This window comes from Lipophrys pholis (assembly GCF_963383615.2).
Source record: "Lipophrys pholis genome assembly, chromosome: 4".
In the NCBI taxonomy this organism is placed as follows: Eukaryota; Metazoa; Chordata; class Actinopteri; order Blenniiformes; family Blenniidae; genus Lipophrys; species Lipophrys pholis.
This window is the reverse complement of record NC_137637.1, coordinates 26,569,496-26,594,138: the sequence shown is the minus strand read 5'-3', so window position 1 is coordinate 26,594,138 and position 24,643 is coordinate 26,569,496. Positions and strand designations below refer to the sequence as shown.

General features: G+C 40.0%; 1 protein-coding gene across 1 annotated transcript in view; it reads right to left on the bottom strand.

Moving 5' to 3' along the window:
* Positions 1–8,739: 8,739 nt before the first annotated feature.
* Positions 8,740–24,643, bottom strand: part of cdh22 (cadherin 22) — a 170,181-nt gene continuing 154,277 nt past the window's right edge. The window contains exons 11-14 of the mRNA XM_080462459.1: positions 21,748–21,865; positions 17,402–17,551; positions 16,968–17,069; positions 8,740–9,942 (exon numbers count right to left, since the gene is read on the bottom strand). Coding sequence (XP_080318585.1) covers positions 9,395–9,942; positions 16,968–17,069; positions 17,402–17,551; positions 21,748–21,865 — 918 coding nt within the window. The 3' untranslated portion in view covers positions 8,740–9,394. The remainder of the gene's footprint in view (positions 9,943–16,967; positions 17,070–17,401; positions 17,552–21,747; positions 21,866–24,643) is intronic.

Sequence of the window (24,643 nt, the reverse complement as noted above, 5' to 3'; positions counted from 1 at the left end):
CAGAAAAAAAAAAAAAAAGGTCTCAAGGGCATCTACACAGAGATTTGACATTGAATCAAAGCAACTTTCGACTGTTTCAGCTTAGAACTTCAATTATCTTTTCTGGCAAACCAGCAAACCAAAAATAAAGTGTGAAATATATCCGTTGTATCAGAGAGATCAAAAATGGAATATCATGTGTAATCATGCATCTCTATTTTCGCAGCTTTGTCTCAGGAAGTCCCATTCAATTCCACTTTATCATCAATTGTAACTTCAACTGTCCATCCTTCATAAAAACTTTACCCAACTTATCGTCACAGAGGGCCAGAGCCATTTCCGGAAAACATTGTGCTTCAAGGCAGGCCCAACCTTGGGGAGGGTTCCAGTCCATCACAGCGCTAACACATACTGCTGGCAGTTGAAAGCCACAAATTACCAAGCATGCTCTGGGAGAAAGCACAACCTGCAGGGAGGTTCTGAGCATGAGCTGACCACTACACCGCCCTGCAATCCGTGAAACCTTCATGTATTTAAATTAGTGAGACAGTTTAATTAGGAACTAAATCAGTCAGATACAGCCAAGAGCTGCACAATGAACCCAAAAAGCTAATCTATGATGTGACCGAAACAAATAATAATGATTCAAAAAAATTTATAGTTTTTTCATTTTGCATTTGGATTTATTCTCCAAAAGAACATTTACTTTTATTTCCGAGATGAGAAACCACAATCTGTGAAGCCCCCTGCTGACGGACATACACTGCAAGAGGCTCTCCCGACCATGCACACCACACAAAAATTAATTTTTTTAAAAATCAGAAGGATCTTGAAATTAATTCACAACTTCATGTGGAGCCTTTCATCAGGAGTGGTATGACACAACCTCTTCTACAGTAAGATGAAATGAGATTAAAGCCTGAGCAATCTTCTCCAACAGACGTGAGCTTAACAAATTTCCTTTGTTGTCAAAACACGAGCGAATCCAGTAATTTTTACATATCTACGGCGACTGTTAAGAGATTCATTTATGGATGACGACCACGGTATGAACCAAGGCTTTTCTGCAGATTAAAGTATCCCATACAAATAGGACATTATTTAATGGAATTTGATCATGAAAAGTGTGTAAAAGTTATTCTTTCAAGCGTGGTTCTCTACTGGCTAGATGAAAGAATGAGTCAAGATTAAACCAGATACATCTTCAAGGACCAAACAATAGATATGACTTCAAGGAAGAATATTTACTGGTGTGCACAGCGAGAGAATTCCTACATCTTTATGCATTAATGTGAGAAAATACCACAAAACATCCAATAGTCTATTTAGCACAGTAATTATTTTTCTGAAACCTATAAATGTTTTGTCACAATATGTTATAATGCCACAAAAAATACCCTTATTTGCATATTTACGATGCCAGGATGAACACCTACAACTTCTTTGCGTGTCAAAGTGGAACGACATGAGGAAAGTAGTGGCACGTCACATGTGTGGATGCATGTTTGCTTACTTTACCGTAAAAAGTCAAAAAGATATGAGAATGACCACAGGGCTGGCCCAGAGATACTCATACACTACCGAGCCATATTTATTAGGATATTGGGATTCGTACTGTCAAAGGTCACGCTGATATCCAGCGGTACCAACCCAGCACTATCCTACATTACCATGCAGTACGTCTTCTGAGACGCTACTGAGTTGTTGTTGAGCGGAATGAATGTACATACACTTCCTGAACATATTTGTGGGCTGCTTTGCTTTCACATTTTTATTTGTCGGGCTGGTATAGCTTACGTCCTCACAGGACATTCATTGAAATATTTTCTTAACCTTTGACTTTTTAGAGTCAGTCTTGGAAAAACACAACAGAATTGTATTTATTGTTTAAACTGTAAAACTGACATTGTATTTCACAACTTACAGATACAAAATGAATCTCTAAACAGGCTGAATGCTCAGTAAATGTCTTTTAAAAGCCTTCACAATTCTGCTGTGCCATTCTAATAATCATGCTGTACTAGTATCCGGCAAAACATGTTTTTATTAGAAAAGTAATATGATCTGTAACTAGTATTAACATATAATGGATATATAATGGCTAGTTTTAAAGAAACATGAAAAAGATGGAACCAACAATAAAGGGCAACTTGGGGCATCACGGGTTAAATCTTGAGTTCCGAACGAAGATTTTTAAAATTGTGTCCTGGATGTAATTCATTTACCTGCTGACCTTCCGTGACTTTGTGGGAAGTGGAAGTAACGTCCTCCGAAGTCAAAATCACCTGACCATCCCTTCCTTTTTACGGCTCAAAATCCACTGATCAGTCTGCCCTCGAATCTAGAAACTCAGCTCTTTCCCATTGACAACCCATCAGTTCAAGACAGAGACCGCCAGCTCTTTATTTCTCTATTACTAATCTCCAGGCCGGTCCTGTTTGATTTTACCATTCGCCTCGTTCAAATGCTTTGATGCTGCTGTTTTCAGTCGAGTCTGGTCATCAAATTTCAAAAGATGTTATTCCCTTTTTTCCACCTGCTCTCTCCTTTATAAACTGAAGGCTGTTTATAGTTGGGACCCAGTTTTTACAGCATGATTTTTTATATAAATTATAATTTTTTTTTTTTAAGTCGCTGAATGGCTATTTAAAAGAAGTAGATACCCATCCAGATATCAAGTATTAATCACAGTGAGAATACCAGCACAAATTGCAGAAAGCAATTTTAAACAGAGATGATTGGAAAATGGGAAAAGGGCAAGATGAGGGTTTTAGACTGACGACTGGACAGAATCCTTCCATGAAAATAAAATGTAGAGAATTGGGGGAATAATGTTGATCTTTTCCACAAGGGAAAAACTACCTAACTGTCCATTAGAAAATATGCAACACAGCCAAAGTACAAGTAATAATATCCCTAATAATAGGAACAGATCTTTATGGAGTTCATACATATATGGTATCGAATTAAATGAAAAAGGATAATAAATGAGCATGACATCCTTGATTATTGTTGAGTTAATACAATTTACTTTGAACAAAGATAGAGAAGTTTGGAGCAAAGTGGTTTTCTATAAAGTGGAATTAATCGAGGAGAATGATATTTAGTATTTAACAATGCAGCTCTAATAGAAATACAATTGTAGAGCCTATTTCTTGCTCTGAAAGAAACCTAATCACATTTACAATTGTCTTCTATTTTCTAAAGTGACGCATATTCAAATCACATCAATTTATACTAATAAAAAAATACGAGTCAATATTACAAGGATTCAAGGAGTCAAAGATTTTTCGTCTTTATATTTAGGAATAGGATTGATGGACCCGTGAAATACCAATTATAGCAAGAGTGTGAGAGCTATAGTATTGTTTTTTTTTTTGGGGGGGCTTTTTTCCTTTTCTTCAGCTACACCTTTTCAAGTGTTCAGTCATCTTTACACTTTCCCCCCATGCATCCCTAAAGCGTCCACTTAAGCTGCATGTCAATAGAGTGCACAGCACTAATGTTTTCCACAGTGAGTAGTGAAGCCTCAGTGAGATGTCCTCTTTTATTTAAAGTGACAGAGATGCTGCAGAAGCAGACTCAAATGTAGTAATGCAGAGACAGCGTCAAATCAATTGTCTGCAAGACTGCCAATGTGCAATGAGTTATAGAGGAGTCACCACTGCACTTAAATTAAAGTCTACACACTTCAAATTGACTCCTACAGAAGGTGCAGCTTTTGATTAAATCTTAATCAAACACAGCTATCTGTGAAGAGAGACTCTTGTTGCTGTTTTACAGAGCAAATCAAAACCTACAGCCATAGATTTTCTCCATGTTCTCAACTCAAAGTGTCTTGCGATTAATTCCTTCATTCTGTGAAATTTCTTATTTTTAGACATTTAGAATGTAGATATGGACTTTAAAACCTTTTTGTTAAGGCCGCGTGGGAGGTTGATGGCAACTGTAATATAGCAATTTAAAGTTGATTCATGGTTCACTGATGTCACAGCTATTTTATTTTTTTTTTATGTATTTTTCTTTTACTGATTAATGGCAGCTGAAGAGGGGTTACCTCAGTATTCAGAAAAAAAAAAAAGCAAACAAGTGAAACAGAGGTCTTGAATACCTTTTGGTGACACCACCCAGACATCAGAGGGTTCGAAGAAGTAACTAAATCAGCTGACTACAAGAGTTTCATTTAAACCGCAGCTACACAATAAGCCGGCGCCATCGCTTTCGGGCAGTTTTAATTACACGAAGAAGAAAATGAAACCCGAAATAGAAGAAAACGGACTCACCTCTTCAACCCTTCACAAATCCATGTCGGTTTAATCCAAATTGTCAACACCTGGTCGAGCACAGGGAATTCATGTGCACCTGCGCACCACAGCCAACTTTAGGAGAATACCTTCTCTTCACATTATTGTGGTGAGGATGCGGTGATGTATGGTCGGTGCTGGATTAGGGATTTATTTTTTTAATCATCTTCGAGTATGTAAGTTGGTTTTCCCACACTCCAAAAACAGAGCATTTGATGTTTATTGGTCACTCTGCAATTACGCTTTGGGATGAATGCCACAGTGTGTATTTGTCTCCTGTTTGCTCAGCGATCTGTCCAGGGTGTTCCCCGCAGTTGCTCACAGCCAGCTGGGTTAGTCTCCAACCACCTGCAGCCCTGCGTTGGATAAAGTGGTTTAGAAGAATGATGGTTAGAAGATTGCATTGGCAAGCGGCAATGTTCCGTTATCCGGGAGAACACCTACGGCTAAACACCTGGGGCCAAACCATCTTGTAAAGGAAGTATCCCCCTGCTTGATACTTTGAAGCTTCGAATTTTATGGTGGGAAGTCATAACACAAGAAATAAACCAATGATCCTCTCCAGGGTCAATAGGGTGTGTTGGTCTGTCACAGTACATGTGAAGCCAATGAGCATTATATGTTAAATGGATTAGAAAACTGAAAACAAGAGGAAACCTGCAGTACTCTTTGTGATTGTGAATCAATTTTCAAATAACTTAGAAAAAAGCCAATGGGCTACTTATTTGACTGAATACCTTCAAAGCCTGGTTACTATTGGCCGTAGGCTGTCGTGTGCACATTTCATGCCACTATGAGCCATTCAATGACCTCTGATTCTGCAGCAGGGCCTTTTGGCTGATCCAATATTTTGAATTAAACGAGGGGGTTGACAGGACTTTTTCAATCTGGGCCTGTGTGATTCACGACGATCTGCCCGAGGAGCTCAGGCAACACTTGAATCAATATGAACTTAATGCCTTAAACCCTGTTTTTAGATGTATTTTCATTTGAAGGTGGCGATGCTGCCTCAAAGTGGAAAAAAGTGTTTTGCTTTGCTGCTGCTTTCGTTTGTGGAAACTGGATGTTTTAACAGGCCATTGTTTTCCCCTACAATTTTGAATTTAGGTGAAGGTGTATATATATTTTCATAACTGTGATCAAAAACATTCATCCAGTAAAGAAAAAGCTCAAATGTCACTTTTCAAATCCATAGAATTACCCATTCAATTTGTGGCTTTCAAGTATTGTCCGTCCAGACGATAGATCGGTGGATGACTGAAGCGTAATGATTAGAAGCAATATTGACATTTCTTAATCTTTGATATATGTGAGACTGTGCTGCTCTTCTGAATGTGAAGGATCCAGGCTTCCAGTAGAAATGATGTGGATACTTTTGGTTCCAGGAAATAAATAGGGGAATGCTGTCGAGTCAAACCCCCCCGAAACAACACAAAACTAAAATTCACAGGTTCAATCTAGTTAAATAATGATTTTCTGCAAAAAATAAGTCTGCAAGAACTTTTCTCACAAGTGCTGATAGCTCTTATGATGTCCACAGTTGCATTTACAGATTATTTATTTTCCAAGAAGATATCAAATCTGATAAATTACACTTAAACCAAAAAAGTGTAGGAGTTGTGCTGTATTTTGGTGCTTTTGTCTCACACCCATTGCATGCTGGGAAATGTTCCAGCTCTGACACACAAACTCATTCTGAGACACTGCTTTCTTTTATGTTTTACCTCACAAAGCTGTTTCATTTCATTCTAGGCTGACTTTTAAAGGTACTATATAAATAAATGGTCCTTTTTTGTTTTTATTAAGAAAAGTGTGGGACACATTGAACAATCCTTGCTGGCCCAGGTAATGCAACCACAACACCAAAAACAGTCATTATCCAAGCTTTGAATAAAATCCTCCTCATTTTGTGGATAAAACACTCTGAAATTCTCCACCTGAGTGCAGTTTCTGTAAAGAGTCAATGACCATCTCGCCATAATAGCCAACTCATTTTTTAAATCAGCTTGTCAGAGTGCTGCCTTTGCTATGCAGTGTAAGTCAGCCTTGCTTATGCGGTGTATTTTAACAAAATGGATTTGTTGTTGCGCCACTGAAGGAGATTGCTTTGTTTTGAGTGTGTGCGAAAGCAAAATAAGTAATGGTTTTCAGCTACCAGGCTGTATATGATTGATATTTTCTACAGTTCATGATCATATTTCCCCCCCCAGTGTTTAATCAATTGTCATTACCCGGCTAAGTAAAGAGAGAAGAGAAGAGGATATTTAATGTGTGCACAGTTATCCCCCAAGAGAACTGTCAATCACCGAATGTCTATCTGCATAACTAATGACTGGCCTCGTGTTGCCCTTGGAGCTGAGGGGGGGGGGGGGGGTCGTTCTGATTTATGGCAACACAGTCATACGTTCACATGTGTGGGTCACCATTAAGGAGTGGCATTTCCTCTGACGTTGATGGAAAACAAATGAGAGGCTCTTTTGCTGGGAATGTGCCGAAGCGTGAGAGTGACCAGGGAGCTCCCCCCACCCCCGAATACGTGCTTGCGCTCTTTCGCCTCAGCTTCTTCAGCGTTAGTCACACGACCTGTGGCCCTCCCGTCTACTTCGAGCTTTCTTCAATAAAGGAGCTTGTTTGTGTTCAACCTTTCATGTATGACGATGAAGCTCATGTTGACCTATATTTGTGTACATCCATCCGGACTGTGACATTTGCTTGTCAGTTAACAAATGCTCTTAGACTAAGAGCTATGATTAACGATGAATAGCCAAACCACCTCTTGGCGAAAACCCCCCCCCCAACATACAGCAAATACACTGTCGTAGTCTTTGATATAGTGTTATAGGGCGCAATGCACGCTGATAAAATGGAATAATGTTAAAAGTGAGTCAATGAGTTGCTTTGTGTGTTTCCTCAGCCCATCCAAACACATCTTGCCCTAAAAATATAATTTCTATCAGGTGATTTGAAAAGGCAATGAATATATTCCAGATTTATACCGACACAGCAACACCACTGAGTCAATTTGGGGTAAAACAATTGTGCCATCTTTCCGGAGTATGCCAAAAAAAGAAAAAAAAAAAGGACATAACAGAGTGTTGCAGCTGCAATACTTGGATTTTTTTCAAATTGCTGCCACTTCAGTTTTGTAATGCACAAAAAATCTGGATGAAGTTTCTTTTTGTCAAGCCATGATACATAATTTATGTTTGAAACAGAGTTCAATGTCAGTTCTCAGCAATCAGTGGGTACAGAAGTCCTACTACTGACCGACAAAAAAAAAGAGACACACAAAAAAAAAAAAAAAAAGAAAGCAGACATTTCTTTGAATCTTTGTTACGAAAGTGGCTGAATGTGAATCCCAGTCACTGGACGTTTTAGCAGCAGATCATAAAGATGAAAGCAACTTCATATGCCTCAGTGTCCTCTGGTGACTACGACAATTACAGTGGTTTGGCAGAAGGCGGCCAGGAGGGAGATGCACTGAGAGGAGAGTCTTTGTTTGGCTGTGGTCTGTCATATGGTCTGTTTGTTTCCATCTATGACTATTCTCTGCATCTACCCCTGGTGTAAACAAAAGCTCGCTCCGCAATTATTCATAATTCAGGAGACAGCTTCAGCAAACAAGTCGCAAACAATAATTAGCAACACCAATGCTCTATTTACTTTATCTCCTTGATCTCATTTACAGAGCAATTCACTGAGTAATTTAGCTTATTGCACGCAGTGAAATGAAGATTGTTTTTTTTTTTTTTTTTACCAAAAAAATTAAATATTTATTAGTTTTTATCTTTTTTTTTTTTTTTTTTACTTTTCCATACATTTGCAAGTTAAGGTCAACACAGAACAGAGTATGGGTTATCAGGTGGATGTGACCAGTCCATTCATCACACAACCATCTTGTGTGTTTCGATCCCCTTTCCCAGAAGAAGCAAAAAAAAAAAGCAAACTCAAACATCTTAGAACATAAAATAATCTTGAACATATTGTACACAAATCCAGAATGAAGATTGGCTTCCCATGGGACAAAGCTCGCCACAAGCCAATTCCACGAAACGGTCCTTTTGTTTAGTCTTAAATCACTCTTGCGGTTTGTGCCTTATTGCCTTGAAAATGGCTGTGGGGAGGATAAGAAAAGAAATCGTTAACACACAATTGTCCTCAGTGTATGACCTTTAACAAAAAAAAAAAACCTTTTCATAAACCACATAAAATACAGCAAACGTGTGTCAGTCTTCGCCGTCCCTGTTGAACTGGACGCTCCCCCCCCCCCCCCCTCATTTCAGTTCACCTTTGCTTTCACACATATCACTCTGACGTTGGTTATTTTACAAAACTGGTCATACAAAATAAATACAAATATTTTCCAAAATGTAGTTTTCACATGAGTCATTTGTCACCTTTGCAACAGTATTGTGTGCAGTCCTCTAACACTGTTGTTCTTTCTTTTTAATTTCTTCTCGTCTCGCGGTCCTTTCATAACGTCCTCCTCCCCTCACATTTTCTATTCCACTTCAGCAGAGTTCACTGTCGCAGTTACCATAGTGATCATGGTACCAAATAAATAAATAAATACATAAAAACAAATAAATACATAAATATTTCCTCATTAAATAAATACATGTTTGTCAACCGGCCTTGGCATGGTTAAACCCTACCTAATGTTAATAATGTGAACTCTGGAATCAGTTTCGTATCCTTAAACAAAAAAAGGTCCCTGTTTTGAGAGAGAAACTAATTCTCCCTTCACACGCGTTTAAATGGCAGTTTTGGACAGCTCTCATTTTCTCCTTTTGTCTCACAACATCACAAGAGCATTCCAGTCTGAGAACCCCCCAAAAAGCAAACAGAGATGTGTGGAGAAAAAGAAAAAAAAGAAAAACTCAAAGTTGTCTCCAAAGAGTTCAAAGTCTGAAACTGGGAGTTTTCCTAAAGAGATGAAGATGTGGTACTCAGTCTCTAATGAGTACACAGTGCTGGCTCTGATGATCTCAGATAAGTGCCAGTGGGTAAAAACAGGAGATAGAAGGAGGAGGGATGTTTTTTCTCTCTCTCTCTTTTTTTTTTCTTTTTTCTTTTTCTTTTTTGACTGTCTCTGCATAGGAGAAGCTGTGCTAGGACCTTTCCTCCTCAGGATTTCCTGGAGCGTAGTAGCCTGCCAGTTGCCTGAAGCGTGGCCCCCAGTCGCTGAGGTAGGAGAAATCCTGCTCCGAGGTGGTGGACAGCGTGTGGATGGAGCTTAGTGAAAGCGCAGGTGAACTGGTGCCTTCAAAGGCGTATGTCTGGAAGGAGTCATACGGCGGCACCGACAAGTCGGCGTCGGCCTGCTCCACCTTCTTTCTGATGTAGCCTTTGAAAAGGGAGAAGTCTGTCGCTGCCGCTGCCGCCGCCGCCGCTGCTGGAGCCCCCTCTGAGCCTTCACCCACCCGGTTCGCTTGTATCCACTGCGGCAGTGAGCGGATGTCCGGGCCAGAGTCACAGCTCTTGGCCTCCGGGAAGTCGTAAAGGTTCCTCAGAGCGCTCATGTCATACGCCTGAGTGTCCTGCTCCCCCCCGCCTTCGTCGTTGTACTTGATGACGTTATCCCTCATGTCCTCCTCGTCCTCTGCCATCCTCTGGCCCTTCCTGTGGCGTTTCAGGGTTAGGATCAGCAACACAAGAACTGCAGAGAGAAAGAGATCACAATTATGATTCCACAATAGTGGTCCAATGTTTACGATTACAGATTTACACAGAAAACCTCAATAATCAGGAGGGTCGGCACAGTTTACATCCTTGTCTGCACAATAAGCGGGTTAAACACAAATCTGTCATATTAATATTAATGGAATGATGCAATAAAAGTCATGGAAAAAAAAGAAAAAGAGACAAGCTACCAATTAAAAGTTGCTTTAAACTGTCATTACAGCAAGTGCTTTGGAATCTGTGGCTTTAACATGGATTAGGATTTGTCAGGCTTAGTTTGAAAACCGTGGATGCAAAAGTGAAATTTCCCTTTTCACTTAGAAAGAAGTAAAAAGCAGACAAAAACCCCCAGATTTAGGGCATTCAGCACTAAAGGAAAACAAAGGCTCTCAAGAAAATAATTGCAATCAATGTTCACATCAAACATGCCCTGTGCATGATGAATTTGCTACTACCTCCTATGGGAAAGTTTAGAACTACATTGAAAGTAACTTGGATTTCACCTCTCAAGGCAAAACAGGGGAGGATAATATATTATCAAGTTTTACATTTCAAATGCATGAGCATTGATTTTTCACAATCATGGCCGCCTCGCTGAGAAATATGATTCAGGGGGCTTAATGGAGGCCAATCTGTATATCAATAATCATCCAAGTCAGATCAAGTAACACTTCAAACTAAAAAGTAGGCTACAGCTAAACGAGAGCAAAAGGCAGTGGAAAATTAAATCCAGATTAAAAATAAATAAATAAAAAACAAGACAATTGGGATTGATAATGCTAAAGACTAATGAGACAAGAGGAAAACAAAGGCTGTATGCATAGATAAATCAATAAGGCTATAATTTCACCTCAGTTATTTTAATTAATGCCTACATTTGTGATTAGACACCCCGTCGCTAACTTCATCACCCCTCCACAGGGCTGCATCCTTCCCTCTGAAACTTTCACCAGGTTCTCGTCTGATTCGCCACAACAGCAAATGTCATTTCCAGTGAGGATAAAAACCCATGACAGTGAGTTTTTAATGAATTATGTACACTGGGGAGAGTAAAAAAAAAAAAAGATAACGAACAATTACACTTTCAATATTGAGATGAATAGCAAATAGCTTTTTGATGAAATCATAAATTAGTAAAATAGAATGTGTTCAGGTATTGACGTACCATACCTGATGCACAATCACAAGCACACACGAGTTTAACAAATGGCTCCCCTATAATGATGCTAATATTGAGAAATTGCATATGTTAAAGAAAATAAAGTATTGGCCTACATCTGTCTCATGTCCATGGGGGTCCTGGCCGAGGTTATGATTAGAGGAGTGTTTTTTTTTTTTCAAGTTTACCATCAGCTGCGACATGGAAGCCCACCCTTTAAACATTGTTCACCAAATGTGCACGATTTTGACTATTTTGAGAATGTGTCGTCGTGAGCAGCCTGACGTATTCTGCCGAAGAGTTATTTCTTGAACCCTGAAGGCATCTGTCTTAATGTGACATGTTTCCAGCCAATCCTGCCGTGTTGTAAGTGACACACAATTGACATTTATATCCCCAAAAATTGGGTATAATTGGCCGAATACTGAGCAGCCGCTGCACCACAACACGGTCACTCAGCTGAGATCAGGTCAGATCAAGAAGTCAGTGAGAACTCATTTCCGGGTTCAGCTGAAGAGGACTTCTGTTAAAGAACCAAGAGGCAAAGAGGAAGACTGATAAACAGGGAACAAGTATGCTGCATATATGACTATCACACAGCACTGTGCTTGTTATTTTTTATTATGACAGGGGTATTATTTCCTCCCAAATACAATCATTTTGAGTAGCTGGAATAATAATCCTACATGCTGTTTGTCAGCCCTTTGAGGTGGCTACTATTTAATGAGAAGAGATTATCGTTGTATCACTCTGCCATTGCCACTTGTTGACCCTGTGGTATGGTATTTCTTTTGTGTGAAAGGTTCTGTGGTATTTGTTATTCAAATCTATTCCGGCTGTTGAATCGAGGTTACGTTTAAAATGGCAGTTTGTTTACATAAGTATCCAGCAATATGACTGATGAACTGACTTGGTATTTTTAGTGATGAAACGGTGATCGATAACGCATACATCTGGCAACACATATTTTTATACAGAGTCAATTTTTATCTGGGCAAGTTGTTGAAAAGGAGACATTTTCTTTCATAACAGCAGTGGGAAATACCTTGTTGTTACAGATTTCCCACCTTGACTCCACTAATTGGACTGGGAAGCACCAGCATAAACACCACAATTTACCATCACTTTGACTGGTGCTCAGCTGTGGCTGAAGGCTCACAGCCAAGTCGATGAATAGTGGTTTCAGCAGTCACCGTGCTGTATAAACCTAGAAGTAGTGTGGAGTATTCGCTTGTTTAAAAACTTCCTCCTGAGTAAAACACTCTTTACCGCTGTCATTGTTAGCGTGTGGGCCACGTTGTTGAAGTTGAGCCTGCTCAAGCAAGCAACCGCTGTCAGAACTTCAAACAAGTTTTTATTTTTTCGCACAGATCTGTAAGCTGGCGTCTTACCGAGTACCTGCAAGTCCCCATTAAAGTGTGACTTCTTTAAATCTGGATAGAGCTTAATTTTGTTTTCAAGATGCAATGATAAAATGCACGGACAGGTCGACATGTGGACTGGGGGAGATCGGCAATAAAAACGGCAACTTTTTGGTTATGAAAAGAAATGACTGCGTTAGTCAAGTTCTCAGGTCTTTGCACAGGTTTCCATCGCAATAATACTACTGGTCGACAAAATAAGAGGCAAACATAAAGAAGCAAATTCGAGTTTTTATGGGACAAATATTTGGAACAAACTCACAGTAAAACTGCAGGACAGCTCCTGAACTCTGAATTCTTTAATAACAAAAATAAGATTTATTTTTTTGGTTTGCTGCAGCTCTTCAGTGAGCCAATCACTCATTTTGCACTGGACTGTACCTTTAGCTCGTCTATTGCAATACATTTTTTATTCTTTTAATTAAATTTTTCAAATATTTATACATTTCAAACAATGCTTTCATTTTTTTAACGTATTCCTTTTCCTGCAAAGGACTTTGAATTGCCTTGTTGCTGAAGTGTGCAACGCAAATAATGTTGCCTTGCTTTGTGATCTTTGGGGCAACCCCAAGGGGGCCCTGGACCCCAAGTTGGGAACCACTTAGCAAGTACAATACCTGCTGACATACAGATGTGTGATTCACATCATTTATGTGTTGGGTTAAAACCTGAAACAAATTAAACTTCAAAGGGAACGATAATGGATTCTTGATCAAATTGATGATGCTCATTACTGCTCCAACACTATACATGATCATTTCACCATTTAAATAAGCCAAAGGTTCATCAACATGTGAAAACACTTTTCTTTTTTTTTTTTGCTTTCTTGCAGCCAGACATGGCATATGTTACTACAAATCGACCCTTTCTTGGTTTTTGCAGACACATTGAGCAACTGCTCTAAAGGGAACCAGAGAGGGGACATTTAGATAGATCATTAACGAGTAGGGACCATGCATCTTCTGGAACCGATAGCCTCTTCGCTAAAACAAATGCCTACAAGCCCACAGAGATAAAAAGACTATCAATTACAATGGAGCCTGTGCTGTCTGGGATGGCAGAGATTGTTGGATTCTCTGAAGACACCAGAATGCCCATCCATACATAGTGAAAATGAGGTATGTCCACAGCGTTTCACAGTGAAGGTCAATGTCGGGACATCATGTGTCGTATACAAGACATTCATGGATGTTCAAGCACAGATATTAGCATGCACGGATTAACTGACAAATGTATGCCGTCAAAGTGACGTTGTAAGTCAAAGTGTGCCTATGAAGCACTTTATGTGACCTGCCCTTTCCTATCTTTTCTTTTCTTGGAGCAAATTCTTAAAGAATCCATTCAGTACATGATGCTTACGCAATCCATGCAAAAAACCTGTTGCTTTTCCTGGTGACTGTCGTCACTTGGAATTGAGATGCCTAAAAATAACTTTGCTGACTGAAAACACCACGTCTGCTCGATGCCTAAAGAGCTGTGCCAGACTCCTGAAAAAAGGTTTGCACATTTTCGATTGGGTTTTCATGCAGCATCTCTGACTGATAATGTTCAGTTCTCTTCTCTTACATTGTTTGCTGGGCTCCATTGGGGGAAGTGGTGTCTGTAACTATTGTGTTAATTCTTTTCCTCCATGAATGGGGCAAATGAATTGCCATTGGGTTGAAGAAACAGTCATGGTTTGTGGTAAACTGTGGCACACACCGTCACGCATACTAAACGAGCACTGATACAATTACACTAAATTCCCACTAATTAGAGGAGTAATAGGAGGTAGAAAACTTAATGCTATGAGCTGCCTCCTGTATGCAGATCAGGGGCTTCTTCAGTGAATTGTGTTAAGGAGAGCGTGTGCCATTATGTGACATTCGGAAGCAAAGACGATCAGATAACCTCCCTCCTGACAAATCCTTCCTCGCTGATAACACTTCAGGAATGCAGATGCTTCAATTGTGATCCATTAAAAATCTATTTAACTACGAGATTAACGCGACTTCAGAGATGCTAATAAAACACTATGTAAAGAATTTACTTTTGCTAGAAGCATATGTACCTCTATATGGCTTACTCCTATACATACAAAGCTGGTCCCCGTGTGTACAGATGTTGCGATAAGCGTTCCCGACAAGACGGTTAATTTACCCTTGGGCCGCACTGGTTGCCCCCACACGGGAGTTCATCACAAGCAGATGGGAGGTAATTGGAATGGATGCATGCAGATGCTGTGGAATGGATTCATCACATCAGGCCTATAAATGAGCTGATGGAGGGACTGTTTGTTTGTAAGGTAATTAGGCAGAAATTTGTTTTCATTTTTCTCATCATCCAACAATTGATGTAATCGAGGTGGTCCATCCTCTGGAGAGCGAGGGAGCGGCTAGTTAGGTAGTCATTCACTGTGTGTGTGTGTGTGTGTGTGTGTGTGTGTGTGTGTGTGTGTGTGTGTGTGTGTGTGTGTGTGTGTGTGTGTGTGTGTGTGTGTGTGTGTGTGTGTGTGTGTGTGTGTGTGTGTGTGTGTGTGTGTGTGTGTGTGTGTGTGTGTGTGTGTGTGTGTGTGTGTGTGTGTGTGTGTGTGTGTGTGTGCGTGCGTGCGTGCGTGCGTGTGGGTGGGTGTGTGTGTGAGAGAGAGATTACACACGCAATATGGCACAAGGAGAATGGATTGCATTGCAGTTTGGAGGTGTGGCGTGATTTGACTAAGCGAGTTGATGTGTGCAACATGCAGGGGCAATTTGAGCGTGTGCATATGTGGTATATTAAATACCACTGGGTAGTGGGAAAGTGTCAGGCATTGTGCAGGGGAGATGATAAGATTGCTGTCACAAGCTTCACCCCTGTGTTGTTATTCACACCAAATGATAGTTGCGAAAACACTGCTCATCCCCCTGATCCCCCCGGCAGCCCTGAGACTTCGCCCTCCTCATGATGACTAGCAGAAGGTGGGTGCTCTGACTTGGCCTGTCCTTCAGCGCCTTGATGAGGCATGGTGAGTCCATTTCCTCCCAATCACTCAATCACAATGGCATATCTGTAGCCCACAATATCCACTGAAACCAGAGAAAATCAACTTGGGATCATTTTATTTTTCACCGCCTCAAGAAAAAAAACTGCATAATGTAAAATGTCTTTCACTAAAGCTACCGTGAACATTTTCTTTATCGGCTGTAATTCTATTTCTCCTGCACAGGATCTGGCTTTCTTTTGATATAAAAGACTAAAGAATTGTTTTCAACTGAAAGGCTTTTGAAGGGACGCCATCAAGCCAAGAACACCAAAACCACGATACACTGCAAACACTGTTTTTATAGCCTTCAGGGGTTGCCTTAGATTTGTACATAGCATTTTTATTTTTTTTTTTCAAGCTTTTAAAACCATGATGAATAAATGATGCTTTGCTTTTGAAGTTCACTGCAGTGGATGGCATGGTTAATGGAGACCGAGTTTTAACAGCTCTCATTAGAAAAGCTTTTAAAGAAAAAAAGATAGCAATGCTGGTCACAGTTAAAGCCGCACAGTGTCACATCATCCATCATTCACTGCCTGCACAATGTAAAACATGCAAAGGCGCAAGCAGGGGAGACAAAACACTGTGACAGCATTGTCGTTTCTTGCTGTCACCAAGGAGTGGGATGCTGAGATGTACAGTGAGAGGGGAACGAGAAGCGAACTCATAAAATTTTCAAATATGACAATACCAAACATCGGTTTCTGAGAGGGTAAGCGTGTGCATGCATGTGTATGTTTTTTGAGTGCACACGTGTGTGTGTGTCTATGTGGAAAAGCCCAAGAATGTCTGGAAAGCTTTGCCTATTTCAAGCCTGCTGTTCCTGAGGGATATGAGTGCTGAGGTAGCTCTTTTGCCTGTTTGCTTCATCTAACCCACCTCGATTTCACTTCTGTTCATTCCATCTTTGTCTGTTCCGCGGATGCAAGTGACTTGGTATCATCTATAACGCCAGGCGTCACCTGTGCGCTTGTTTAAACAAATACTTTCTCCTCATAAAATCAGGAGCGCAGACACAACATTTGCAACAAGAAGTTGACAGACAGATGAAAAATTGATCCAGTTTCAAGGTCATTTATCTTCCTTTTTCTGCCACGTGTGCAATTTAATCGCTGAAATATGGATAACTTTTTAAAAGTGGCCAATCCATTAAAAGACAACATGCTTGGTTGTATGGTATGTATGAGTAGAAGACACGGAGTAGTGTCTTTGGGTGCAGCCCCAAGTCTTACCTTTTCACCCGCACATTCCCATAGTGATAGTTAATGTTCTTGGTTGGTCCTGATGGAGTAGCTGACCTTAGTAATGACCCCAGAAAAGTAATACTAATGAACGGTGCTTATCCATCCATCATCCATCCATCCATGTATCCCTTGTACAGCCATTCATACATAAATACATGAGTGCATCCAGCTGCTTACCTATGAGGATGAGCATGCAGACCAGTAGAGCTATAAGTGCCCCAGGGCTGAGAGCCGCACTCATTGCATAGGCTGTAGCATTGCAGGACTGGATGGCTCCCTCTGTGTTGTCGAAGAAAAAACAAATAGGAGCATTCACTGCACAGATTCAGAACAGTGTCTCTATAGAGTCTGTTCAGTCAACATGCAAGGTCTCATCAAGAATAATAAAGAAAAAAGAATAAGAACAATGTGTTTTTAATGCATACATCTTATTTATACATTTGTGACCTTAAATCATTTGGCTTTTTTTGGGGGGCGAGCAGATATGATGTGGTCGCTGACCAAAAGAATGGCATGTACAGTAGATGACCTTTCAGTACTGCTGCCGCTAATACAGGAGGTGACAGTGACGATAATGTCAGTAATGGTGCAGCCCCTACAGTAGCTCTCACCTGTGTCGCAGCCGCACACACGGATGGTCAGGGTCCCCGTGGAGCTGAGGGAGGGAGGCCCGCTGTCAACCACTAGAATCGGCAGGAAGTACACATTCTGCTCATGGCGGTTAAAGCGTGACCGCTGGGTACGAATGCCAGCTGTGTTGTCTGGGTGGGCAGTGTGAGGAGGATGGGGGTTGGGGTTAGAGAGACAAGGTAAAGCAGAGAATTACACATGACTGACTTTGTTTCTCTGGAACAATAAATGATCCTCATATCTGGCTTGAAAGCGTTTCATGAAAATCCATATAGGATGTGCTTATATCATTGTATATACTTTTATTTTTGAAAAAAAAGTGCCTGCGGAAACAGAGATCTATATTTAAGTCTTAATATCTATTTAACGCTACTCAAGTCTACAGTTTTCAGCGCAAGAAGTTTGCCATTGAAGATGTTCACATTTTGATTACAATCAAAATAACTTCAGAAGTGGTAAAGAGCAAGAGAGCGAATGTATCACCACTGTTATTTAAAGCAAGTAGAATAAAAAATGTTTTACATTCAAGGACTCCAAACTTAGACTGACAGGGTTGCCAAGTTTACCTTCAGGTTAAATGATTTCACACTGAGAGTGAACTCCTTTGAACATTTATGCTTTTTTTTTTTTTTTTTTTTTCTAAAGCAAAGAATAGTACGTGAGAGAATGAGTCTGAGAGCCACTGTTGAAAATTAAACTTCACCGGTATATATATACAACCTCTCTGCCAGAGACGCAGATAAATGCAAAGCAGAATACAGGACGGGACTTTGACAAATAGAGTGAGAGTGGCTTCGTGGGTAGAGTTGCATGGCGGATAGCGAGTAATCCATCTCCCTGAACATATATCACTGTTATCCATGTCACTTGAAAGTCCCCCTGGCACATGCAGAACAATTTTCATATTACTGTTTATGTTACACCCGTGAGTTTGTCCTTTTGACTTTTACACAGCGTTGTCTTCTGTGCTTCTTTGCTTCAGGAAAAAAAACAAAAACAAAAGGAGTTTGTCCAGCTATCTTTACGCCATCACACAGAATCAGGAGCAGTGGTGCCTTCCAGTGAAACAGTGAACTTGAAAAAGGCGAGTCAGGATTCAAACCGTACTGATGGTTGTTTCTGGGAGGACATACAGCGGAAACCTTGTGCCAAGTCAAACATGCAAATCAACTGTGGGGACTCTGTAAGGGAGCGGTCCAAACCAAAACCCCCCCCTTTTTTTTCTTCTTCTTCTTCCTGTTTTTTTTTTTCGGCGCTTCTTTTCTCGCACAACCACCTTTACTGTATGTGACATTCACAGATAACGTATCACTTACTAAGAACATTCAGTTGTGAAACGCAAGAAATAAACCCCATTTATCAGAATAAACATGAACTTACATAAAAGAGCACATCCTTAACTGTTCTTATTTATTTACTCACAGTATTTCAACTCCAATTCTCTACAAATTTTTGAATTAGTCATTGTCATAGCATTTCATCAGCAGTGTGTTATTTGACTAGATTTTGTCTTTAAACTGATGTCAGTGACAACGGAATATGACCTGAAGAGGTAAAGCAGGTTTTACGGGCTTAAATCCAACATGTAGTGTCAAAAAGTCGCACGACTCAGATGGAGGCCTATGTCTTAACGTTTCACTAATTTAAATATTAAATAACTTTGAGCATAGAAAGCGTGTATGTCACCATCTTCACTTAACAAGCTTAGTTTTGGGTGTAAATTACACTGTATGAATTCAGATTTTAATGATACAAAGTTCAATGACGCAGAGGGTTCAGAAATAAAAACAAAAAAAAACAAAACTGTTGTTATTTGGCTGTCGGAGGTAAAGGCAGGTCAAGGATCCCTTATGCTGCTCTGCAGGTGTTCAATTTGCATCAGTGCGCTAATAGAGAAAGTCAGAGGGTGAAGGGCTTTTGTGGTCCTGCCAATTTAAAGAAGATAAAAATGTATTTTAGCCGTTCTGAGGCATTGCAGTGCAGTTTTGTTATGAGCAATGATCAACTCCAAAAATGCTACGAAATGAAGCAACTGAAACAGCAGGGGTCGTGGGAGAAGGCACTTGTTCACCACCTGATCTCTGCACACACTTAAATTTGCTCTGTAAAATAAATCTTCCTTTTAAACGCTTCTGTTTAAAAGAAAAAAAATTCTGAATCTGCTAAATTGTTGATTTGTAATTTTTTGAAGGACATTCTGCTGGTGAACTGATGGCAGTTTGTCAAATCGTAGCAAACTTTATTTGGTTCGATGGGGTTTTTGTTTTACAGACTGCCAGCAACAACTTCAAAGAGTTTAGCAACATGGGGAAAATGCCTTTTCATCATTGTGTGTCAAGGCTTGGAGACAGAACACAATGTGAGGCCATGATGAGGAAAAGAAGAAGTGACAGATTGGAAGTGACAGGTTGACAAATGTGTCCATGAAAACAGACACCAGAGTGAAAAAAAAAAAAAAAAGTGAGGGGTAGGAGGATGAAAAAAACTCTAGGTGGTGTTTTCTTTTCTTTTCACCAGAAGATGTGCAGGCATGGCGAGATGCATTTTACAACATTTCGTTTTTCTGGATGTGTGTGTGTGCGTGTGTGTGTACTGCTGGAAATAATGGGTGGGAAGTGTGACATAAAATCTAAAATATACATATATTGTGTGTGCTGCTTTATCATTCTCGAAAAATCACCCACATCCACAACATTCACACCTCTGATTGCATGTGCGTCTAAAGACAGACAATTACTAACAAAGAGGTGAAAAAGGAAGCAGAGCGAGGTATAACAGAGGAAATCTTTATGATGCTGCGTGGCATGTTTTCGTAACTGCGTGTGCAGCTTCGTGTGGAAAGGAGAAACACACAGCCAGAGGGATGCTTCTGTCATACTTTTGCCCGTCCCCTGCTCATCCACGCACACGCGTGTATACAGCGCGTGTATGTACTTTATACAAGGTTTGTGTTATGCATGTGAGCGCGGCTGCAGCATTCGCATGGTGACATTTCCCTGGTTCAGCCTGCTCCCCTGACATTTTCCTGGTGTCAGATCAATCTTGATTTAGCCAGATGTCACATCCACTTAGGTACACATCTCTAAACGAGGGACCTGCAAGCGTGCTTGCATAAAACACAGACAAGCATGAAAAAAGTCATCTTCCCTAACAATGCAAAGTCGTCACTGGGGAACACGGGGTTGTAAATGTTTCCTTGCAACTTGTAGGTGTGTATTGATGCTATGCTGAATGCAATTTTCATGAATCTGAAACCAAACTGTACATCTTAAAATTTGGTGTCCACAAACGGTTCAAACAGAAATTATAGTCTAGAGTCAAGCAAGTATCTCAAAATATCTTCAATACTCTTTTTTCAAAATGAAGGTTTCAAGGGTTGAGTTGACTCTCCAGACTAGTTGCTTGTCCATCACACGGCAAAACAGAGAAATGGACAAGCACACATGTCCACCATTGACATCTACAGTCAATTCAGACAACCAACCCACCAAATGATAAGCATGTCTCTGGACTTGTGGAGGAGACCTAGTTACCCGGAGAAGACCCGCACAAGCACAGGGAGACGCACACACTCCACACAGAAAGGTGAAACATGCAATCGAACCAGAAACACCGTCACTGTGAGGCAAGAGTGCATTTTCACTATATCATCATGGGACCTCTGAGGCATTACATTCTGAAATCAGGTTTATTTGCAAGCTCAGAACACTCACTGGAAAACAATACTTTCGAGTAGTTTCACTTTGGCAACAGGTGGTGTTTATCCAAACACTAAAATAAATTAAAAGAAATCTCCCTGATTATGAAGCAAATGCTAAATCAAAGACAAACTACACTAAATTGGCTCACTTTAAAACTCTGGATGTGAATTTTATCACTTGTCTTATGTTAAGAAAATACAACCATCTGGTACCTGAATGCGATACCCAAGATTTATTTTTTTTTTTTTTAACTTTGTTGTTGATATTTAAAAAAAAAAAAAAGTTTTGGGAGCTGCAGCCTTGAGGTTTACAGTTGCAAAATGCCCTCAAGCATGTTTTTTTTTTTTTAAACCAAACACTCACATATCCAATCACTTTGGTAAAGGTTGAGATCATTCTGAAGTCTTCCACTTTCATAAGTTTCATCATAATGTCAACCATTGGTATATTCATTTGTCAGTTCAGGAGTGGTTGTTTGTACCTGCACTCACTTAAAATGCAAACACCCACTCACAAAAAAAAAAAAATAAGGGAAACTGTTTTTACCATGACATCCTAGATAAATACAGCCACAGATACTGAGAAATGCCTCTTCAGCTACAATTTCAGGATCTCTGGACTCTCACCTTTGACGTCCCACAAGGTGAAGTGTCGATTGCTGGAGGCTTCGGGGGCGAGTGTGAAGAAGAAGCGGTGTCCAGATTGTGGCTCATCTCTGTCCACCACACTAATGGTGTGTATTAACTGAAAAAGACAAGACAAGACAAGTCAAGCAAAGGGAAGGGCGTGGGAAAAAGGGGGCCAATGACAAAAAGAAATGGGTTATCTACTCCGATGTACTCAATGGGAACAAGGAAATGAATATAAAGAAAAAAAACAAACATTTAGCATTTCAAATGTCTATTTTATAAGGGAGGGAGCGAGGTGCAGCGAGTGTATTTGGATACTACACACTGAGAAGGTTTCCTATAAAAGAGGAGTTCAAGTTCAAATAAAAAAAAAAAAACGTCTCTTTCCAAAAGGTTGACACAGCAATATGAAGAACATTAATGTAAGAAATGCAAAACTATCATGAAAAGAAACAGAAAGGGACAGAGACATTTGGGCAAATCGGAGTTCTATTTCGCAGAAAGACGGAGCAAAGTCAAAATGAAAATGTGCAGTGAAACAGAAAGAAAGTCGCACAGACTGGATGGGATTGTCATCCTCCTCTCTAATGCAATAATAGTGATCCACATTCAAAGATAAAAATCAACTGTGATCCAATTTTGAGAACTCTGTGTGGACACAATAAGGTGAGATAGGACTCACAGTGAGCCGAACAGACATCAAACAGCCCCCGGAGATCCTTTCACCTTAACACAGGGCTCTCGGTGACAATTCATCCTCCTCTCATCCTATTACTCTGCAGTCAGCATCAAACCACAAGCTGATAAATGATATTTTCACATCACATCCGTCGCCTCTGTTTCCTCTGCAAGCACACAGCGTACGAGTCCACATTCTTATTATTGTGATTTCCTTCACCTTTGTTTACTTGCACTAGGAAACAAAAGCAGTGGAGCTGAATAAGATTTTTTTGGGGGGTTTGTTTTTAAGCTGCAGACAATAGTGTGCAGCAGAAATGCCAGATATGTCAAAAGCTGTGATACAAGTTGTTTAAATGTCTGAATCTTCTGCAGATCCTGGACATTAAGGAAGACAGAGTGGCAACATGTATAAAATGTAGAATGCATGAAACATAAAACATATTTTAACTGAAAACTAAGCATCTTCTATATCTAACAGAGGAAGATTAACAATCATACTCACATTTGGAGCGAAAGGTTAACCTAAAAAAAACATGTTTTCGGACTATGGGAGGAAATCACAGGAAGAACATGCAAACTGAAAATAAAGACTTGAACTTCTAGGATTGAGGCAAAACCACTAACCAACCACATAAAAGAGCCTATCTGTAGTGTCATGCATCATTTAATCTTAGCCACGTCTCCACGTCGCTTTATCATGGTTGTAAACTTGGAACTCCAGCAAGACTCTAAAGTCAGCGAAATTAAAAAGAAAAAGAGACTATCCACAGTGATGAACGAGAGCTCGCCTTGAGGTAAGGGTGATCTTATCCAGCGCAATAAAACAGATTTAGAATTTGACAAAATATTTAATCGAGAGACATTGCCGGAGGGGGTTCATTATATATATTTTATATAGAAGATTTATTCAGATTATACTTCTTTTTGTCACATTAACTTTTTTCCCCCCACACAACTTTTTCTGCAACAAAATGCTGAAATCTGAGGCGACGTTTGTGCTGATCATAAAAGGCCTTTTTTTTAAATGCTTTTGACATAAAAAAATTACTCGTCTTTGTTCTTGTAATTTGGACTTCATATAGCTTATATATACAAAATAGACATAGATTTAGCACTGAAGAGCAGTTTTGTGGAGGGTGCAGTATGATCAAACGTCATTCTTACCGCGAATATCAAATCAGAAACTCAACTTTTAAAGTGAACATGCAGTTTTGCACAGCAGTGTCGCTCTCGTCTCTCTCGTCTTCATCATCCACTGCTGTTGTCTGGTCTATCATATAAGGCAGCAGGCATGCGGCACAGATGGCAAATGTCATTTCGCCAATAACCCAATAATGTATTTTTATGATTCAGAGCTGCAGATGACTTTGCACTGCGTCAGTTTTCAATATTTTCTTGTGCTCGGCCCGATTTAAATACTCAGGTATTTATTTAGTTTATTGCACTCCTGTCAGGTCTTGTTTGTATTGGCAGCATCTCTCCCACTGTAATCAGCTCGTCTCATTAGTCTGTACTTAAGGGCTTTCAGCCTTGGCAAAAGATCCTTCCTTTTAACAAATCTATATTCTTAATATTCAGTTTAAATAAACAACACTCCTCAGAGAGTTGCCAGAAACACGCATACCACACTTTGCATTTTGGTCACTAAAATTATGCAACATGGCCACTGTGTTTAAGTTACAAATGGTTGCGGAAAACAACAAATAAAGTGTGTTTCTTTTTACTGTTTTTATCTTGTATCTTGTAGCTACACACATACATGCTCTCACACACAGGAGAATAGCTTGCAGGCACTATTCAAAAACAGCAGACACGCATGACAAACAACCTCAAGACCTACTATTTGGTGAGACATTTCTCAGGGTGATTAAAGTAGGCTGTTCAATGGCTGTACCTCCGTTGTCTGATCTCACAAAAGCTCAAAGCACCGGATAAGATCAAGGCAAATATATCAAACCATTACTCGGCTTTTACAGCAGCCGTCCCGTCTTTCAGGTACTGGATACTTAAAACTGTTAAATGCGGCTTGGTTTAGTTGAGTGAAACCTCTGTTTGTTTACTTCTCGTCTCTATCTATATGTCTTTTCACTTTCTTTTTATTCATCCCGTCCCAGCGAGTCCTGGTTCTTCGTATTTATCTTGTCCAAAACATCGTTCTCATTCATGCCCTTTCACAAAGTGTGTACGTAATTCTCCATCCGTCTGAAAACTA